This window comes from Saccostrea cucullata, unplaced genomic scaffold (assembly GCF_032062105.1).
Source record: "Saccostrea cucullata isolate Sc308-1 unplaced genomic scaffold, CSIRO_AGI_Scuc_v1 ctg496, whole genome shotgun sequence".
NCBI lineage: Eukaryota > Metazoa > Mollusca > Bivalvia > Ostreida > Ostreidae > Saccostrea > Saccostrea cuccullata.
The window spans coordinates 47,054-69,406 of record NW_026930996.1 but is presented as its reverse complement, the minus strand read 5'-3'; the positions used below and the strand labels follow the sequence as shown (position 1 = coordinate 69,406).

General features: G+C 32.0%; 1 protein-coding gene across 3 annotated transcripts; it reads left to right on the top strand.

Moving 5' to 3' along the window:
* Window positions 1-9,129: 9,129 nt before the first annotated feature.
* On the top strand, window positions 9,130-21,681 carry LOC134230957 (uncharacterized). 3 transcript variants are annotated; one of them, XM_062712818.1, is made up of 10 exons: window positions 9,130-9,169; window positions 14,648-14,776; window positions 15,964-16,095; window positions 16,370-16,479; window positions 17,951-18,211; window positions 18,610-18,672; window positions 18,758-18,898; window positions 19,209-19,448; window positions 20,153-20,374; window positions 20,786-21,681. In XM_062712818.1, the coding sequence occupies exons 1-10, from the start codon at window positions 9,134-9,136 to the stop codon at window positions 21,051-21,053; spliced, it is 1,602 nt and encodes a 533-aa protein (XP_062568802.1). In that variant the 5' UTR covers window positions 9,130-9,133; the 3' UTR covers window positions 21,054-21,681. The 3 variants fall into 3 exon arrangements, with proteins under 3 accessions (XP_062568802.1, XP_062568801.1, XP_062568803.1); XM_062712817.1 differs by lacking the exon at window positions 9,130-9,169 and adding an exon at window positions 12,490-12,629; XM_062712819.1 differs by lacking the exon at window positions 9,130-9,169 and adding an exon at window positions 14,002-14,468.
* The last annotated feature ends 672 nt before the right edge of the window (window positions 21,682-22,353 follow it).

Sequence of the window (22,353 nt, the reverse complement as noted above, 5' to 3'; positions counted from 1 at the left end):
GGAAATTATATACCACAAATAATTGTATGCTGTTGGGTATTGGAATTTAAATTCACTTCAATTAAAAAATCATGATCGTTTGAATGGATAATACAAACCTGTCAAAGACCAGAAATAATCTGGAATCGTCCCATCTTAAAATGCGGGAGGGTTGCTAAACTAGAAGGTCCCGCCCTCTATTTACCGATAGCACGGGTACTGGTGATTCTTCAAGACTCGGGAAATTGAGATATAATTTGACGCTATCATGAAGTCCATTGACATATACTACCCTGTCTTTGAGGAGACCTCACTGATTATATACACTCTATCCACACAAATCTCTAATACAAACACTGAACTGCGATAGAGTACAGTCCGCAAAGAAAGAAATATTCTGCTCTGAGCATTTTCTTTTGATAGCAGGTCCTAGTACAAGCAATCCTAAGTCCCCCTTCCGCGTTTGCTCAAACTACCAAACCCCCGTTCAATAACAAAAAGAAGAGTCTCACTTTAATATTAATGAATCAATATAAAACCTCCTTCTGGACAGGTATGGACCTCAATTCACACCTGAGCCAGGTGTGATTGCACTACCTGTGGGTTTCTGTTTGTGGACGATTACAGGTGATAGCGTGCACGAGGCGGTCAATAACAGTTATCTAATGGACAATGAATATTTTATAGAAGACACTCTTCTGCAGCCGGTAGACAAAGTTCAAAGTATGTAGCGATCGGAGAAGAAATTACCGTGAGCGATTACTTTCTGAATGCGCAATTTACTTTTTCTTGAGAATTCTTTTATATGAAATATTATTCTCTCTTAAAAGGGTTTTAGTATGTTGTTTTTATCTTCATTAAGTTTATTCCCATATGTATTTGATGTCTTTAAATAGAAACTGATTTTACGAACGTTTACCTTTCTTCATCATAAATGGTTCCTTTGTTAAAGGGCAAATTTTAAAAGTCCTCTCATAAAGTCTATTCCATTTCTGACGAATTTTAATCTTATTGTACGATCGCTTACTTACTTGTTTATTTTTTGAATTTAAAGGCTATACATTTAAATGGAAAGACATACAATCCATTTAAAGTTTATATAATAGACCAAATCGATAATGCTTCCCATTCTAATATTCTACCCATTGGAAAGTGAAACTTTATACACAGTAATTTTTATTATTTATTGAGGCAGCAGGCAAAATCAAAACCACTAAAATTTACAAAAGAAAACCCCATTTTGACATCTTTTTTACCCAATTAACGTAAGAAAAAGATAAGAAATCATGACTTGCGAAATTTACTTTGGAAAAAACCTTTGATGTATATATGTCAAATAATCTACGAGATAATTTTCTACGTTTTTTGGTTTTTGCATTTGTAATACTTTAGTAATAACAAAACTACAGACTTGTTTTGTGATAAACAAATATAGGGAGAAATACATAAATTTATAAAATATCTTTTCCTTTTCAAAATGCAAAAGAAATGTTGCTGAAAAAATTCAAAGGTCTTAGCTGATATTTGTTATGTCTGTTTTTAAGAATCTTTAAAACAGATACAGATGTAATTTAACTTAACTGGGAAATAAAAAAAAATTATAGTAGCCTTATGAGGAGTCTTTCAACAGTATATCGTTAATGGAAATTATCATGATGTAAAAATAAAGATAACGAACAGCAATCGATCTCAAAAAAATAATCAGCAATACAGAAGTGATAAAAGGAAATGAAACACAGACCCTTGAAATTCCTGAGGCGCCTAGGAAGAGTAAAAATCCCAGGTCTACCCGTTATACCCATAAATTTATCAAGGATAATTTGCGTGGTCAATTCTAGTGCAAAAGAAAAGCCTAACCATTTTGTATGAATTAAGTTAGCCAAAAAATAGGGTCATTATAACGACTGGGAAAAAACCGAAATGCTAATATAAAGGAGAATGTTGAAATCCTTGTATCATCAACGTTTCAATATGTAATATTGCTCGCTCTAAAGTTTGATCGCACTTAGAACAAGCTTTTGGGTTTCTTGGGTAGAGAGAAAAACTTCTTAAGTCGGTGATAGTGGAACATAACTACATAAATAAGGAACGTTGGCGATGGAAAAGCTGAAGTCTTCTCATTTGTCATAAAACTTAGCTGTGAATTGTCAATCATCGTCTATTGTCAGTAAAACATCTGAATATATAAAAAGGTAGCAGACTCTGTGGCATTTCTCAGTTCAAGTTCACAAGAAATAGTGTATATCGAGTAGACCTATGGATGAAAGTTACTATTGTAAATTGATAAAACATCGCCGATGAATGTCGAAGTAAAGGTCACACCAAGTTTAATTCTCTTCTCATTTGGAAGCATTTGAATAAATTCTGCTTCTTAGGAATATAAAGACAAGATCAATTAGTGTCCATTGCAATTTTAAGAGAGTGTTTGGTCTCCGGTGACTATATAAATGTTATAAATGTCAGGGGAACTCCAGCAATCTTTAATATCAATGAAATATTTGGAGATAACGAAAGTATTCAAGCTAAAAAGTCCATAAAACAATACAAAATAGGATCAGAGTAAACACGGATCTCCAAAACATCAGAGGTGGGATCAGGTGGCATGGAGGAGTGAACATCCCCTGTCAACCGATTACACCCGCCATGTGTTCCTTGTTATGATCGGGAATATCTATCGCAACTCATTGTGTAAATAATGAAAACGTCAATCAGTATTTGACTAAATGATAAATTGTATTTGCTGACAAGGTCATTGTATCGACCATAGAACTTACAAAATGATGGCTTAAAACGAGACTGTTAATATTTTGTTCCATCAACTTTTAAGTCAATATTTTACCTCGTTTTAGAAATTGTACATACGTAAAGCAAAGCATACTCTTGCGTATCGAATCACCTGAGAGATTTATTGATTGTATATTGTTTAACGTCCCACTCGAGAATTTTTCACTCATATGGAGACGTCACCGTTTGCCGGTGAAGGGCTTCAAATTTAAACCTATACTCGGCACTCAGGGCCATTGAGCAGTGAGGGTTCTTTATCGTGCCAACGCCTACCGTGACACAGGACCTACGTTTTTAAGGTCATATTCGAAAGACCCGTGACTTTCACTTCTAGTGCCGAACGCTTGGCGAAGGAACAGTCACTACCTATGATTACGTCTTCGGTTTGACGCGGCGCCGCCAACGAGAATCGAACCCGGGCCTCCCGATCTCAACTGAGAGATAAAAACCCCGTATGCAGGTGATAAAGGTATATTGCTACATAAGTAAGGGAAGTTGACGATAGAAAAGTTAAAGTCATCACGCTTATCATATAGCTTGGTTGTTAGATTACCATTAACGTCTTTTTCAAGTTAAATATCCAAATATGAAACAGATGTGTCAGACTCTGTGGTATCTTTTGTCTCAAGCTCACTGTGATACTCGTATCGACAAAGATAATTTCAGATCTAGAGTACTTACTGTACAATCAGAGTGTTTTCTAACGAAGTTATTTTGCTGATGACCGATCACAAGATGTGGAAATTAAAGTGAGTTCCGTTTTTGATAAATTAATAAAGCAATTGCCTATGATCTCTAATTTTAGTTTAAGTTCTCAGATTTTAATTTATCGCAAGTAGTTGTTATATAAAGAGTAGAAAAATAGAAGATTTTGAAGAATTTGATTATTTTAAAGATTCTTAAATTTTTTCTTGAGTTTTTATTAAAGTTTCATGTAATTTACACCACTTTAAGAAAATGTGATAGCACATTACTTCTTCATTTTCTCTTTTATCTCTTTTACAGCAATTTATATTTTTGTAAAGATTAAAGATAAGGGCTTGGTAAAGTATTTGCTAAATTCAGCAATATTTGTTTGTTTATTAGCCTTTCAAAACCCGCTTTTTAAATTCAAAATTTATTAGAAGTTGGTTTCAATTTCCTAAAAAATATAATAACACTAGAATAAGAATTTAAGTCCTGTAGTTTTCACATGGTATAGCATACGTGCATTTTAAGTTGAACCCCCAATAAACATCATAACTTTAAAACAATATATACAAAATGTGATGAACCACAGTTTGTTTCTTCGCCTTTTTAGTTTATGGATAATACATTTTCATTTCTTCCTAACATTTGTTCATGATTAGGATATCTAGTCTGCAAAGGAAATCACGGAAGTTGTAAAAGCAACCTTGAGATAAACATTATCCTGGAAGTGATTAAATGTAAATTTTGGTCTTACACACTAAAAGATAAAAAAGGTTAAACCCAGAACGTAAAAAAGTTACAGTATGATAGAGTATGTAATTGTCTGAAAGGTAATTTCCCTCTTCGATTTACCCAGCAGTTTTTGTGATATCGAAAAAATTGCAGTGATAAGAGTTATCTCTCTTTGAATAATCGATTAGTTACACAAAATATGGAACAAAATAATTTACAGCGCTATAAAATGGTTTGACTCACAAGCCTCAAAACTAATAAAATAGGAAAACTAATGATATTTTTCAAACCTGGCATGTTCTGAGATGCAATTCGAACCAATTTATTGAAAACAAAAAGATTCATTAAATTATCCACACAGATGGAAAACTTTTATGACAAAATATTTTATGACAAAATAATTTTAGTTTTAGACATTGGCATCTTTTAATAGATCTTAAACGTATTTACCCGGTATTTAAAAGACAAGAAGTTATTTATTTTTCATAATTCTTTAAATTTGATAGATGGAAATTAATAATTTAAAAATATATCGTTTGAAGTTAGGTTTGGTTTCAAGGTTACATTTTGAAATATATATTTTCAAAATCATATCAACATAAATATATATGATAATTACGGGTGGAGTGAATGATATGGAGATGACGAACAGTATATAAAGGTTTGTATTACTTTTTTGTAAAACAGTTTCACGTAACTCTACCTCGCTCCTGTATCCCCAAGGTCCGAAATTCAATGATTTCTTAGGGCTTCTGAAAAAAAGAGAGAAAATGAAGCGTTTGCAATCCAACTTTATCAAAACTATCATGTTTATTTGTTTTTTAACAAATAACAGAAAAAATTAAGAATGTGAAAAAGGTAAGAAGGTCGATTCTCTAATCGCTGTCAAATGGCATAAAAACAGTGATTGGATTTGAAACTCGGATCATATGATTTTTTACTATGTTACTCATAGTGAAGTAATCTTAACATTTTATTTCAATAATTACAGTAGATTATTGGTTATAAGAACAAAAGATATTTTCTTTTTTGAAAGTGATGATCAATATAGAACCCTAATCGATCATCCTCTCTCCTCAGAAAAGTTGCAATCATTGATTTTTGACATTCCAAAATTAATTCTATCTGTGTTTAGTTTTGTTTTTAGAGATCCGTAACGTGAGTCAATTGTAATTTTTGAAGCTTGCTAAAAAGAACTCCACACAGCCGATCGGAATTTTTTTTCAGTTTGTATCTCATTAAAAAAGAACCAGTTGGCTGAAAATCACAGAACCTTACTCTGTTTCAATCATAGACAACCAAGAATTGATTTAGATCGTTACTTGTAAAAAAGATGGAGACTGATTCCACAGCTAAAACTGAAACTGATAATGTAACGAACTGTAAAAAGATATCAAAGGAAAATATAGTTAATTGTCCAACTCAGTTACCGAAGGTAGGTCAGTTATACCTCATACTTATTAATTATCTCTTGTAGATGAAATTATATGTAAAGTTCATTTATTAAAGGTGTCATATCAAAGGTCAGGCGCTGTTAACAAAAGAAATATAGCTATGAGCACGGATTGACCACGGATTTCTCTGTCTACCAAAGCATAGCAAAGTTTTTGGAGAGAGTAACAGAGGATGCTTTATACTTAAGTGGCATCTGATCCCATATCCTCCCTTTGTTCAAGTCTTGTAGTATTTCGTTCTACTGTCGATACGATATATCACTGTGAGTTTGAAATAAAAGATACCACATCTGTGTTATATTTGGACCTTTTGCTAGAAAAAGATGTGAATGATTATCTAACAACAAAGCTTTATGATAAACGTGATGACTTTAATTTTTCAATTGTCAGCTTCCCTTACTTATGCAGCCATATACCTTCATCACCTGCATACGGAGTTTATATCTCTCAGTTGATTCGATACGCAAGAGCATGCTCTACGTATGAACAATCTTTAAAGTAAGTGACAAACAAGTAGCTGAATCAAGAATATCAGCAGTCTTGTTTAAAGTCATCATTTCGGAAGTTCTCTGATCCATACAATGACCTTGTGAGCAATTATAGTCTATCAGTTATTTTTTCAATTATTTTGCTCCCTAACCTAATTTTTTCAGAACTCGTTTCGATGAATTTCTTTTCAAATTCTGTTTTTCTTTTCTTTGTCTGTTAGATTACTGTAAGTGTTTTATACTAGTGTATGATATTTGGCGTAAAATAATGTTTCAACAAGTTAGTGTATATTTGATTTAACCTATCTAAATCTGCTATATATAAATGTATGATTAAAAAGACATTAAGCGATGTACTTGATTTAGCGGACGATGCTTTCCACTAAAATCGCTAAATAGAATACACCGCTAAATGTATTACGTTTACAGTTTCTACTTTTTACTTTCCCTTGTTTTTCTTGCTCTTACTGTCCGTGTTTGCACTGCTCCTATCTTGCATTGTTTTATAGACTTTTGGCTTGAATAATGTTCTTTATTTCTATATATTTCTCAATAAGTCAATATGGAGACTGACTTATTTTCATTTTGATTGTTAGGCCATTATTTACACAGAGTTGTCGACGGATTTATCTTTTTTCCCAAAAAATGACGAACACACGGCGGATGTGACAGGTCAGCAGGGGATGCTCACTCCTTCATTTCACCTGATCCTTCCTCTGTTGCTTTGGAGGTCCGTGTTAGCTCTGCTTTTATTTTGTAATTCTAAATCGACGTTTGAGTTGGAATACTGTTTGTTACCGCCACATTTTTCATTCAATGAAGTTTTATTATTAACTGACAGTACTGTTCTTCTTTTTCGTATTTCATGCAGAGTACCTCGTTTCAATCATCATCATCCTTACTGAGAACTATAACAAATACAAGAACTGAGAACTATAACAAATACAAGAACTGAGAACTATAACAAATACAAGAATTGAATACTTGTATTTTGCTTGTTCCTTTTACTTGACCCTCTCCTGTTGTCCATTTTAGATAATGAACCAATCTACTTATTATTAACTGGATAAACGACAAAACTTCAAATTCGTTCTTAAATTTGTCATTACTATTGACATTATTATTGTACCTCTAGACAGTGTTTACAAATTAATAAAAAGTATCAATTTTTAAACTAGACACTTTACAGTTGATTCTATATTCAAGAACATGTTTTGCATATTTAAATGCTTTTGACAAGTTAGTTGATGATACAAAGATACGGACAGTCTCATTTAAATCAATATTTCGCAAATTCTATCACTATACAATGAAATATTTTGCAAATACAATATTTCGTTGGGTTTAATGTTGTCTGACTATTTCATATCAATTGATAAACGATTTTAACAATGAATTGTCTCCAGGGTTTTTCCCTTCTACTCATTACGGATAGGTGATACTTGCGGCTCCATGGTATCTGATCCGATACCTTTTTCAGAGGTCCGTGTTTGCTCTGCTGCAAAATGATATAGTGCAATCAGACTTTTGAGTATTATCGTTGGTCGCTTTTATTTAGAAAAATTGAAAATAATCAGAAGTGATTCAAGTAAATTTCTTTTAATATGATGTATTGAATTTGTAGTCATCAGTTTCTTGAAAGAGTTTGTATTGGAAACATTGAAAACTGTTGGTTAAAAGTAATGAGTTCATTTTGATGAAGCATATACTAAGTATATTCGGTTAAAGTGTGTTATGAAAGAAAAATGACCTAAATGTGTAAATAATCCATACTTATTGGATTTATGTATAATACATTTTTTTAAAATACTGACAACTATTGACATGGTTTTCAAATCTTGAAAGTTTCTTTGTATTGCTAAACAAAAATAATGTATACATGCATTAACACCAAGTAGAAGTGTTTTAAGGAGAGGGTGCTTTAACAATAACAGTCATAGCACTAACTTTTCTATTTGGTTCCTATCATAGATGAAATATTCATCAGAATGAAAAAGCGAAATAGATTATTATTGTCTCCGTGTTTAATAAAAGCAAAGGAAAAATGCATTACAGCAGACTGAAATCTCTGCACAATGTCTCAATGATTCACACTGCCTGTAAAACATAACTAATTTTTACATCAAATCAGCATAAAGAGTTGTGATTGGTCTTCTTTTAAAAAAGAAATAGAAAATATGAAATTTTCATAAAATGTGACTGAAAAAAAAGTTGTTTTTTTTTCATACAAAAAATAAGTTAATTTATTTGCGCATTTATACAACACATTTCTTTGATATGTCCTATTAAAAATTACTTTAAAGCATGCACCGTTTGACATTTGATCATTATTAATAGCTACAAGTCTGTGTATCTTATGTTTTTCTTTAAAATGAACTGATTCCCCCTCGTCAGAGAAAGCCACTGTCTGATCATCTGTGAAAAACAGCTGTCAACATTATCTATACACAGATCACCCTAACCTTTGAAAATATAAAGTCATTATATTTACAACCACAAGTCGGACAACCCAGACAAACATTTGACGTCAGACCCATTATTCATTATTCAAGTTATTGTTACAAAAATCGATACTTGTTTTAAAAATGGAATTAAAAAAAACAGTTTCATGTAAACAGATAAGAAAAATCATCTGAAAGAATTTAATAATTTAAACGATTTTGACATTCTAAGAAAATATGCTTAAATTTTAATGTCTTTGAAATTGTTACACATTATAAAGCTTATCAATTATATCTTTTAACAATTTTGATCAGCTGATTACTTGCCCAGGTGGAGATAAGATCGACACTGATCTCAAACAAGTGTCTTTAACCGGGTAGTAAGACGGAAAAAATAATAAAGTCACATCACGGAAGATTGACTGAGAATACTCTTACCATTTAATTATCAATTAGTGGAGATTTCGCTTTCAGGATGACAAACAAAATTATTTATGACCCATATTTCTAAATTCTTGTTAAAACTTAACCAGAAAAGTTTATTTTTTGTTCATTTTTATTAATCATGTCTAGCGCTACAACCAGGTCCTCCACTGCCAAGGTAATCAAGCTTAATTTAGAAATTATTATTTCAACAGTTTTGATGAAAATGTTGTTAATATCAATACTTTATGCGATTATGTAAATGCCAAAATTTCAAAGTTTTAAAGCATGAAAAGGGATTAAAGTTTTGTGAACCAGATGATTTTCCAATTTTGCTAGTAAAATTATAATGAACAAGCTTTAAATATACGAAAAGAAAAAAAAAACAACGTGTTTTCCCATTGATTGTTATGTCGTTAATTTCAGAGATAACTTTTTTATGATGTTTATAAAGGTCAACATGTAATACAGGAATACTGTACCTTTTGAAAAATTACAGGGTTTGAATTCATATTATAGTTTGGGTGACCCCCTTTTATCCATTTACATCATGTTACAATGTCACCATGGTGTTGGGGGTCAGATTGTGCAATATAAGATGTGTGATACTCTATATCTGAGTTCACATTTTCTGAACCCCATTTAGTAAACTGTGTTTTATTTCTTTCATCATTTACTTAATAAATGACATATATTTCACTTCTACATTATGCTCTATGTCTTTGCCTGCTTTTAACAAAAAAAGCTCAGTCGTTCAGCAGGAGAACTAAGGAACATAATTTTTTTCAATAGAATAACATTAATTTCAGAGCAGGAATTTAATGAGTTACTCAAGTATTCTATAAGTACAATGAAAATTGTTCAAAAATAATCCTTGTTAAAAATCTCACACCTCATATTAAAGCAAAGAAAAATTCAATTTTTTTTTTAGAAAAAAATAAATGCAGTTGAATTTGATATATCTTTGAATGAAGGATATGGAAATGACAAACAGTATTCAATATCATAATCCATAAAACAATACAAAATAGGAGCGGAGCAAACATGGACCTCTAAAACATCAGAGGTGGGATCAGGTGCCATGAAGGAGTTAGCATCCCCCGCCGTGTGCTCCTTGTCTTGATCAGGATATAACGGTAAAATCCATCGTTAAGTCAGTCTTTAAATAATGGAATAACAATAAGTATTAAATACGTCAGATAGCATTTGACTCAATGATAAGTTGTATTTGCTGACAAGGTCATTGTATCGACCATAGAACTTACGATATGATGACTTTAAACAGACTGCTAATATTCTTGTTTCATTAACTTGCTTGTCAATAATTTACCTCGTTTTAGAAATTGTTCATACTTAGAGCATGCTCTTGTAATTGAATAAACTGAGATATATAAATGCAGGTGATGAAAGAATATTGCTGTATAAGTAAGGGAAGTTGACGATAGAAATATTAAAGTCATCACGTTTATCACAGAGCTTGGTTGTTAAATTACCATTAACGTCCTTTTCAAGTAAAATATCCAAGTATGAAACACATGTTTCAGACTCTGTAATATCTTTTATCTCAAGCTCACCAGGATTTATCGTATCGACATAGGAATGAAAATTACCATTGTTAATTGACAATACGTCGTCGAAATATCTAAATGTTGAGTTAAAGGCCACAGCTAGGGTTTTCTTTTCACGCATAAGATTTTCCTTCGTATGAATATTAGAATAGGTCTGCTAATAACTGAGCGCAATTGGTACCCATGGGAATTCCAATAGATTGTTGAAAGACCTGTTATCCAAAATCCACAAAGAACCTCAAGCATATTTTTGATGTCAATTTCAGAGTACTTGTGTGTGCAATTAGGATGTGTTTTAACAAAATAATTTTTCAAATGACCAATGACCAAGTAAGTAAATTAATGAATTCCAATTTTATTGAAAAAGCAGCTGTCAATGATATCAAAAAGCCTGGACTTTAATTTTTCGTGGGGAATGGTTGTGTATAGAGTTGAAAAGTCGTAAGTTTTTAAGTTGTTGAATATGGTAAAATCTTGTGATTTCAAATTGTCCAAAAGTTCTTTGGAATTTTTGAGAATGCACATCTGATTCACACCACTTCGTGAATATATTATTGCACAGTACTCTTGAAACAATAACTGCGGACCAAGAATTAACGCAAGGAGAGTTTGTTATTCAAGATTCACGACAATGTCGTAGAACTGCATTTAAATATATCTTGCATATCCAAATTATAATACAAAGATCTTCAATTTTGTAATTGTTTTGTGCTATCCAGCAAATTGCTTGGGAAAAATGATCGAAGATCTTTGGACTTGATCTACATCCAAAGGATAAACGAGGTGTAATAATAATATATATTTCAATTTATCAAAAAGATAAAAATAATCGTTACATATCCCAAGATCCTTCTTTGAAGTATAAAAATAAAAATTACACATCCCAATACATGTACTCTAGTTTATCTATGTTAAGAAATGATTATTGTTTAATTCATATTTTTACCCCTCTCCCTTCCAAAAAATGATTATTCATTATATTTTTAACAGTCAGTCGACGAGTTCTACTACTGGTACTTTGTATAGGTTAAAAGGAAGATGTTTAAGCTGATTTGTACTATATCAAACAGAGTGAAAACCTATATTCCTATACTCTAATGTGTAAATAATATGTACGAGTAGTGTTTCCTTATCCTAACAAAAATTTACTACAGTCTCTATGCTACATGTATATGCTACAGTAAGTATAGTATATATCCACATATCCATATATATCCATAGTATATTAACAGTTAACTATAGAAAAAATACGTTGATACTTTGATTAACTATGAAATATTACTCTTATTTTTGAGATTTTAAAGTTTTTTGGTAATTTAATGATTATAAACGATAAAGGTCAATTAGCATTTAAATTGAATGACAAACGGGATGACTTCTGCTTATTTTTGTAGAAAATATTCCACTTTCATCTGCTTTTGGTGTTTATGTGGTGCTTTTAACTATTGTAATAAGACATACACTTTTTATGCAATCAATCAACATTTTAAATTAGTATGCATTAAAAAACTATTTTGCTGAACAATTCAGTAAAAAGCATACCAAGAAAACAAAACGAAAGGCGTTGTTCTTATATTAAAGCTCATACAACTACAAATATGCATTTGGACATTTAGTGTCGAAATTGTTAAGTCTAGAAGAGATAATTTTTTTTAAAGTTATGGCATTGGTTTGTTGTAAACTCTGTGACCGAATTGTTTACATTTTGTGATATCTTTCTAATCCCTGGCTTCTGTTTTCGTCCAATTGTTAACCGTGTACCTGCAAAAGATACAAAACAAATCAAGCCTGAAATGGGACAGGCAGATTAAATCGCACGCATCTAAATTTAAATATGCTGCAGATTGTCACAATTGGTGTTGATAACACAAAACCTTGTATTAATTAGGGTAATCTAGTCAGAAAACAATGTGTTTAAAAGTCTGTGTACGGGTATGTGACAGTTAGTGGGTACAGTCGATGGAATCAGTATTTGTGTTTGGTCCTATGTCCTTCTGAAGGTTATATGATACATTGTCAAAAATGGCTACCTCGAGAGAGAATGTGGATGAAAGGGTTCTTAGACTATGGGTATGTCTGTATACTTCATACCTCTCACTTATATTTTTTCATATGTAACCATGTATTAATTTTTTTTCAATAAAATGTGTTTTCATTTTCCTTGCTCAAAGATTTAATCCTTAAAGTAAGACATTGTTTACATCTCTTCAAGAAATAAACTTATTTCTGATTTTTGTCTTATCTGAATTTGCAATACAAAATCATTTAACTTATATTGTCTGCCATGTTTCATACCAATGTAATGTCATTGTTTCTTCATACAATTTTGACATATTGCATCTATCTGATCAATACAAGGTACACACGGCAGGTTTGACACCGGTCGACAAGGGATGCTTTCTCCTTTTAGGCACCAATTTCATTTTCTTCTTCTGGTGTTTTCAGGGAACCATAGTTTTCTCTCCGTTCAGAATTCGTATATTCTTTAATACATTGTGAGATTGACGACGTTTTGTTATCCTCGCTTTAACTAACCTTCTGTATTTTTATTGGCTTTTTGTTTTATTGTCTTATTGAATGTAGAAACTGCTTTTCTTACGTTACTGCATAAATATACCGGTATGGAGATAACGAACAGTATTTAAGCTCAAAAGCCCATTAAACAATACAAATTTGGAGCAGAACAATTAAGCACCTCCAAAAAAAACAGTTGTGGGATCAGATGACATGGAGGCTAGGCATCACCTGCCAAGCGGTCACACCAATTATGCTTCTTGCTTCTTGTCATGATTGGAAAATAACTGAGTTAACATTCTTTTTCACTTCTATTTTAATTGCCTAGGTTTTGTACCAAAATCGCCATGAGATTGGCGATGAGCATAATATCTGCAAAACATTTTCTTGCTTTGAAATTTTATTTTGTTTTAAGTTTTTAAGATAATTTCTTGATAATCCTTTTGCGGCCAAATTAATTTTGTAAAAAGAAAAAAAAAGTCACCCTTGTTATTCATATTAATAGCATATAAATAAATTATTCACTGACATTCTGATTTCTGTGACTCTCATTTTTTACTTTTGGACAAAGTTTCCAAAAAGAAAATCTTTATATAATCATTGTTTAATCACTTCCTCGCCCTATTCAACATTCAATTCATTTGTATGCATCAAATGTGTCGATACATTTAATAACTGCTTGTTTAAAGTAAAAGAAAATTTTACAAAATACAATGAACCTCACACGGAAAAGAAAACGTGTGTTATATAAATGAAACTCTCTGATATTATTGTTAATAATACGTCTGTTATATATAATTAATTAAATGTAAGTAATGTTTAATTTCTGGATCACTTCTGTTCGTTTTCGTGAATTGATCTTTTAATTTTGAATCTTTTACTTTTTAAAGTCACTCCTTCATTCAATGTACAATTTGTAATCACTTAACAAAAGTACAAAAATAATGGGGTAAAGGTACGACCTTCCAGTGCTCTTCTTCCAGCCGAAACAAACAATTAACACACAATTAATTAGTGAAAATTAAGATGAAGGTGACACCTTCGTGTGTTCTGTATGGTTCTGTATGGACTTTATTAGACATGTATTGTCTATGTATTACCAACAGGAACACAGGTAACAGGTCCCACCTTTCATTTCTGTCACACTATACCCTCCATTGTCTCTGGTCTCCTATGGTCGCTATAATTTGGCACACAAATTCTAATAGACCATTGTTTTGTTTTCTCTTTCTGGTTTTGTTCCACTGAATCCATTGTGTTGGTAACCCGATAACTTGTGTTGTGTGTCAATCGACTTGAGTAGGTATTGAACTAGAAAACAACTTTTCACCTTGTTACTGTTCAGTTCTATCATTGCATGTCTAGTGGATTAATATAAAAATGAGTAAATTACCTGTAAGTATGACAGTTTATTCAATTGCAAGCATTTTCATATTTGTCTGAGACATATTAAAAGTAGCCAATGGGGAGAAAATCGGACCAAAATAATCATTATTTGTGAATCTTTGCTCAAGGAATAGGATATATTTTACTGTCGTGGAAAACTAAAGGTAACTTAACCATTTCTTTATTAGATGGCGAATTACAAATCAAAGGTCTCCTCACTGCAGCAACATCTTGGAGATCTTTTGACACAAAAGAAGTCCCTTCATTCCAGAGTTGTGGCGGAGGAATTTGAGAAATTTAAATTAACTGCAAGTAGGGTACGTATTCTGTTTATTCGCGGGTGTGAAGCGTTTTACTTCATGTGCCTTATGTATTATCAAAAAAATTTGATTATTATTCTGATTCATTTTGTCATTCAATTTTTAGCTTCAATTTGATTATTATTCTTAGATGAACTTTTTTCCCAATTTGAAAATATAATTTTGTCATTCAATCAACTTTCATTTATATTTAATCCGCTATTTTATTACCCCACAATCTGAAAAAGATGATTTTTTTTAAACTGAAGCATCCCATGGTCATTTCCTCGTATTTACTCAGAACTTTTTTCTAATCTATTGGAATTCCCAATTTGCAAATATATTTCATATGAAGCAGAATTTGTGAAAAATCTTATGTGGTCTCGATATATCCCAGTGAAGTCGAAAAAAGGGAAATAAACGACAACGCAGAGTCTTCTACATCTGTTTCATAATTAGATGTTGTACTGACTATAAAAGATACCAAAGGGACACATAAATTAAATGACAAAAAGACATTGATGGTAATCTAACACCAAGCTTTATGATAAACATCAACTTTTCTTATTCATATTGCAAATATACCTCCACCTGCATACGGAGTGTATATATTTATGACCCTACATATGAACAATTTCTAAAACGAGGTAAATTATTGACAAGCAAGTTAATGAAACAAGAATATACCCACAATCTGATAAAGATGAATTTTTTAAACCGAAGCAGACTACTCTCAGTTAAGTTGATATCACAAGGATTTCAAAAACCTCGTATTAACTCACCGTTTTATAAATTCTACAGTATTATAATGACATTAATTGCAAGGAAATATAATCAATTATTTTAATCAATTGTAATATTTTCTTGGTTCATGGAAACGTTATTTCGAGAGTAACTCGCATTCATTCACAAAATAATTGTTTTAAATGTTTGTGGGGATGCTAACTCATGTATATTTCGAATATAATGGTGACACACGAAATCTACATTAGTCTCCCACGAACATTGATGTTTCCACAGTACCTACCAATTGTTAATCCTTTTTTGACTACGGAGTATTCTGTCTATCAAATTTATTCATAGGGTTACAGAGGATTTCTCCGCTTGTCTCGGAATGCTCGCTCCCATCTTGAATTTCTAAACCAATTTTTCGATAGACCAATTTTACCTATCTTCAATCTTCTAATCCTTACTTTTTGACGTAGGTTATGAGTGGTGATGCAACGCCAGCTGACGTTAGACAAACTCTAATTGGTCTGGAGAAGGCATTGAAAAAGGAAGGACTTTTCAAAAACGTCAAATCGGGATTCACTCATCTTAAGAAAGAGTTTTTATCCGTAAGTAGTTGTCCATATACTAATTCAGAATACTGGACTCATTCATCCAAGCAACGAGAACGAAGAAACGATAAAGAAACTATCATTCATCTAAATTTGGAAAAAAAAATCACCTCATATAAAAAATGCTTATGTTTTTTTTTTAAATGATATCACAAAGCATTAATTTGCGGTTATCTCATAACCAACAAAAGATGGACCCTTTCCCTAATGGTATATTTGTTCGCTTCATATACTTTTTTCATATTTGAAATACTTATTTTTTCATACTTAGAACTCCACAAACAAGACAATCAGTAAGCCTCCATCAGATCCACTGGTAGAGAGACCTAAAAGATCCACCACTTCTGTGATCGGGGACACAAAGCGAGAAGCAGAAAAGAGGTAGGGCATATAAAGTTTTAGCATGGTAGAAAGTGAGAAAGATGGAATGCGAGAACACACCCAAGTCTCCCAGCGAACTCTAGACTAGCCCTAATCAGTCAAGTAATGTTTGAGGACTCTTTAAATGAATGCAAGAGTCACTTTTATTCGTCGAACACTAGTGCAAGGATAAACTCTGACCTTTTGGGTTAGAGAGACTTTATCTCATTAGTTGAATAGTGATCAAGAATTGAGTGACGTAAATTTTACGTCATATTGAGCTGATTGCACGAATATTACGTAAGCATAACTAGGGACGGTAAAGTCTACCTCCTAAAAGATATCCGTTATTGCTACTGGACTTTGCAATCCTTTTAAAGATATATAAATAAACCATAAATTAGCTGTACTTTTGTTGTAAAAGTCTCATGAAGTGACATGTGCTTCACAATAAAGTATCAATTACAAACATGCGATCAGCTTTCAGGTCTTTCTCGTCTATGATATCAATTTCTTTCGTACAAACAAAAGTAAGACAATGCTCAAACGACAATTTAATATTGGCGTAAAATGTTTAACCGAGACAAAGGTTCAATGACTTAACTTTTGGTAGAAACATTAGAAACAATATTTTTTCTTTTTCAAGGATAAATGAGCAATGCACAGCAATACGTCAATTCACTCAATAAGACATCAATCAAACAACACAGAATTGTGATACAATCATGTAGTGATAACCTGCTGGCTATTTCCCCACAATATTCTTTACATTTTTAAAATCTAATTTTAATTTCATTTTGTTCTTTTTTGTATAAATGATTTTATTATTTCGTGTTACTATTGAAGTGATTCTCAGTGTAAATACAAGTATATTAAACCTTACCTTTATTTTTTCAGTCCAATGAGCAATATTTCCCCCGGAAAAAGGCTTCAACAGCTTATTTTAAAAATAACGTCAAGCGCAGTAATACGTTTTTGATTAACTCATTGTGACACAAGTTAACAATTTTGTTAATCCATGTTGCATAATTTGTTATTGGGTTTATTTAAAATTTGATAACTCTTATAATGAACAAGATAAAAACTAATTTTGTTAATCCATGTTGCATAATTTGTTATTGGGTTTATTTAAAATTTGATAACTCTTATAATGAACAAGCATGAACATTTGCTTTGAATTTTCTGTTTAAATACAATGAGTTTTATCTAATTTAGGTATTAAATCTGTGACTACTAATTATAGGCACTTAATAATTTTGTTTTATTTGAATCTGTGCTTGAAAGGACGTTCCATGTTAACATTTTATATCTCTAATTTGATATTTTTAACCATTTCAGGCTACAATATTTATCTTACATGTACTAAAGTCTGCATTCAATTAATATATCTGCAAAGCTTTGGTTTCTTCATTGTTTTTCTCGATTCCTTATTTAAAATTCAGGAGGAAATCGTCTCTAATTGTTATGCTTATTATTTTTTTCTACTTACCAGACGAATCCAGGCGGTAGGTGTGGGCAATGATGAAGTGAAGAATCTGAATAAAGCGGTTGGACGACTGTTTGATCACCTTCGAATACAGAAACTGTCAGAAATAGCCCGCGAAAGTACCGGCATCACACATGGACGCTCACCAACGACACTGGCGAAGAAAACAGACGAATCAGATGATTTCAAGGAGATAATTAAGAAGGTTCGGGGTCTGGAGAATGAACTTCTGAGACAAAAGGCATCACAAACTTCAGAATTAAAAAGGTGAATGAACAAGAAGTTCCGAACTTAGAACATTAGCTATACAAATTCAAAAAACAAGCATCTAAAGAAAGATTTAACAGTAAATGCCAATAGAATGGATGTCCAAATAAAACTTAATCCAAACGCATTTATGGTCTAGAAAGGAACTGCTGTTATACTGATTATGTAACTAAATCATAACAAACAGGCATAGCATGGAAAATTCTGAGACAGATTCTGTCATTAAATTGTTCACTCTACTTAGATAACGTTTTGAATGATGACCGGACAAGACAAAGCCATGTATCAGCGTCACAAATAATTACGAATAATTAATGAAATTGGTATAAACTCTATTGTCTGTTAGTTTTGAAGACAAAATTCCATGTTTTCATATATTTTTATTCATATTGGTACAGATTGAGTGACGAAAACAAGGGACTGAGGAATACAATAACAGAGTTACGAAAGGAACAAGAAAAGTAAGCAAGTTTTCATACTCACTATGCATGAGGAGTTTGTAAGTCTTTGATTTTCAGACTATTGTTTTGTCCTTTTGCCTGATAGGTTAAAGGGACTACAACCCATTACAAAGGCAGCCAAGGACAGACAAGTAGAGAAACTAGAGGAACAGTACAATAAACAGAAGCGGGGAATGGAGGGAAAGATCGTGGAACTGGAGTCAGAGCTGCAGGAAAATCTCAATACGTCAGTCAATTTCTTAACTTTATTTTAAGAATATTTAAAGGAAATAATTATAAAAATTATCTGGTGGAATTGTTTCATGTATTAACAACAACAAGCAAGGGACTTTCTTCATAAAATTGATAAATGATTTGCTGATTTTAGCAGCAGGTAAATGTGGTTTAGAAATTTAAGTTGAAACACCAATTAATAGAGGATGGAGGTGCTATTTCGCAATATAAATTTGTTGAATTAATATCAACGAATACTTTCACCATTTACCTTGCAATTAAATCAAATAATAAAAATGTATGTTCTTCGTAACAATCTGCAGAACATTACGAGAGAAAGCTGAACTAGAGCAGATGATAGTCGATGGCGTATCAAAACTGAAAACCTCGATTACGTCATTGCACAGAAGAATTTGTGGAGAAAAACCCGAGAGGACTACCACCACTCTGACGCTAGATGGCGTGACGGACGAGAAGAAGAGCATCGACATCCTCCTCCACAAGATCACGCAGATAGAGGAGAGCGCCAAACTGTTGGAGGAGAAGAACAGCAAACTGGGAATGTGAGTAATAAGAGGAACGGATCATAGATTTAATGGTTTATTTCTCATCTACGAGGTTAATATTCAACGAAAATCTATACATGTATGCAACAACATTATTATCATCATCACATAACGTTTTATATCGCCTAGAAAAAAAAGAAAGATTTTTACAATCTACAAAAAATTTATTACAACGACTTAATGATCTTATTGATGCTTTTCAATATTTCATGTGTTATTGAAACTGGCTGCCTGATTTCATTCCAAAAAACCTAAACGTATACGGAAATCGTTTAGCAGTTTCATTCTTAGAGATCATTTAAAAACCTTTGATTATTTTTTGACATTGAGAGGGGCTCGATACCAGGAATGTTTACTATTATTGACTGATCAATTACTTCTTTACATAAAAAAATTGACATGCAAAACCAGATAAACAAGCGTTTAAAGAGATAAAAACAATTGTCTTGCAAATTACGACCTACCTAAAAGAACACTTAACATATGTTTTTTAAATGTTAACACGTCTTGGTGATGCTATAAAATTATTCACATAACAAACATAACAAGCGGTTTTTTCCATAATCTGCAAATATTTTAATTTTTAAAAAATACAATAAAAACCATCTACATGTAATTTTAATTTTCAGGTGAAACAAAAAAAAAATTAAGTCATCTTTCCTATATTAAAAAATAGACTTGTTATAACTTGAAAATTGTAGAATTCTAATTGAGAAAGATGACGAAATTGGTAAGCTGAGGAACTCCCTGCTAGAAATTTCGGAGGAGGTTAGCAAGATGCATGGATCCATAACAACTCTGGACAAAACTTCAAGACCTTCAAAGAATGAGAAAACCACTTCCGGTGAAATGGACACTCATGAGACAAAGACTGTACTTACCAAGTTACAGCATGTCAACACAAGTATACAGCAGTACAAACGGTTAGTAGTTTGCACACCTATATTTGTATGAGGTGATGATTTAACTCGCTGGAAAGTAGTGGTAAATAAATTTGATGTTAACACTTATAGTAAATTATCATGATATTCACCGAAATATGACTGAAATATTGTCGAATGGTGTAAAACAACAATGCTCAGTCAATCTATCGCATACTTCTTGCCATATTTCACGCATGCTTTGCATTTCTTATCTTGAACCTTGATTACGTGAAGTATTTGACAGACATGATGCTGTCAATAAAATTAAAAGGTACCGTAAGCAGAGTTTTTTTTTCAAAGGTGAAGTAGATTAAAAGAAACTTTTTGGTTAGCTAATGTGTAGAAATAAAGGTGTTACCAATCTTGTAAGCCCACTTTATTTCTATATGATTTAAATGATATCTCTTTCAGGATTCTGCAAGAAAAAGAGAAAAGCACAGTTAATCCTAAAAACAATGATGACTTAATCCCACTAAAACAACAGATTAATAAACTGTACGAAGACTTCGTGAAAGATAATCCAACGGTGATTGATGCTGCAGAAAAATCATCACGTGATGATTCTCCCAAGACCCATCGTGAGAGATCAAACGAAATCAATCAACTCTTACAAAAACTTAGTCGGGTTGAGAAAGCTTGTAACGCCCTCAAACAACAGAACGAGCCTCCTGATATGTGAACAGATTTCACGATTATCCAACTTTGCAAGCACAAATCTGAACAACTTATTAAAAACAGATTTTCATATCAATCACGATTTTGTTCAAACAAGACGCTGCGTAAAGTCCATTTAAGAACTTAGTATGGTCGACTTGGTATTTATTTGTGCTAATAATTGCGCAGAGCTTTTGTTGTTTTAGCTAAAAAAGACCAATTTTGAGTTCTAAGTTAAAAAAAAGATCATTGTTCAAGTACACTTTTTAATGATCTATAAAGTTTTCATGTGTTCTACTTTTTTATTGTCATCTATTACATTATGTTCACTATTTTTTTTCATTCATTACTTTTGCCGGATTTATTGTAAATTGCCTTTTAACAATTGTTATCTTTTATAAAGAACAATATTCATAAAGAACGAGGCAAATTGTAAAGATAAACTCGGTGATGTTGATACTTTTGATGTGTTTGTGTATATTTTTTTTTTAGACAACAGCTCGGTAGCTGGCTTTTTCCTGACAATGATAATTTAGTCTGAAACGCAGTATATATCTCTCAGCAGACTCTAGTTATGGTTATGTTTTTTATGAAGAATCACATTTATTTTGAAGCAATGTAATACTTGTAAAATTAAAAAAGGTGAAACTTTTTGTGATTTTTTTTTATTTATCTAAACAGTAAGTAGATACAGTTCAGAAATGACGAAAGGATGAATTTCTGGGAAAACATGTCTAACTGTCGTTAGTCTTGGCTGACTACTCACAAAGTGGTATATTCTATGGTATAACATTTTTTGTCGTCTTTCCTAATCACAATATTTCCTATTGCTGACAGCTTCACTATTCTAGAAATCGATCGGAATTTTCTTTAATCTTATTGTTCATAAAACAGCTGAAAATGCGTAGATAAATGCATTAATAAGTCGATTTTCCTAATGCAAAGTATTAGAACAATAATATATAGTTTAAAAAGTAGAAGCCTGAAATTACACAACATTTCAAACGTTGTATCAGATGAAAGCTGGTCACTTTCTCTGTTCATAGTTAAGCAATATCTGTTAATACTCCGACCAGTTTTTATCACCAAATCGATTTATTAAAGACGAGTCCATTGCGGTAAGTCGGCTTTTAGCTGAGATTTTACAGAATTAATTCTGTGCTTCCACTCCACACATTCCAAAACTTAAGTAATTCAATCTATATCCATTCTGTCCATGGCAGCACAAAAATGTAAGTAATTTGTCTCTGTATTATAGCAAAATTGTTTATTTCCATTGTAAGGAGATATTTTGCTACATATCCAGTACTAACCGCGTTTCCTTT

Excerpts from the sequence above, each read along its gene's own strand:
- LOC134230957 (XM_062712817.1), top strand. The coding sequence starts at position 12,582 with ATGGCTACCTCGAGAGAGAATGTGGATGAAAGGGTTCTTAGACTATGG. Across the intron at positions 16,480-17,950 it reads AAGCGAGAAGCAGAAAAGAG|ACGAATCCAGGCGGTAGGTG; the intron begins GTAGGGCATATA and ends TCTACTTACCAG. Across the intron at positions 18,899-19,208 it reads CTGCAGGAAAATCTCAATAC|AACATTACGAGAGAAAGCTG; the intron begins GTCAGTCAATTT and ends AACAATCTGCAG.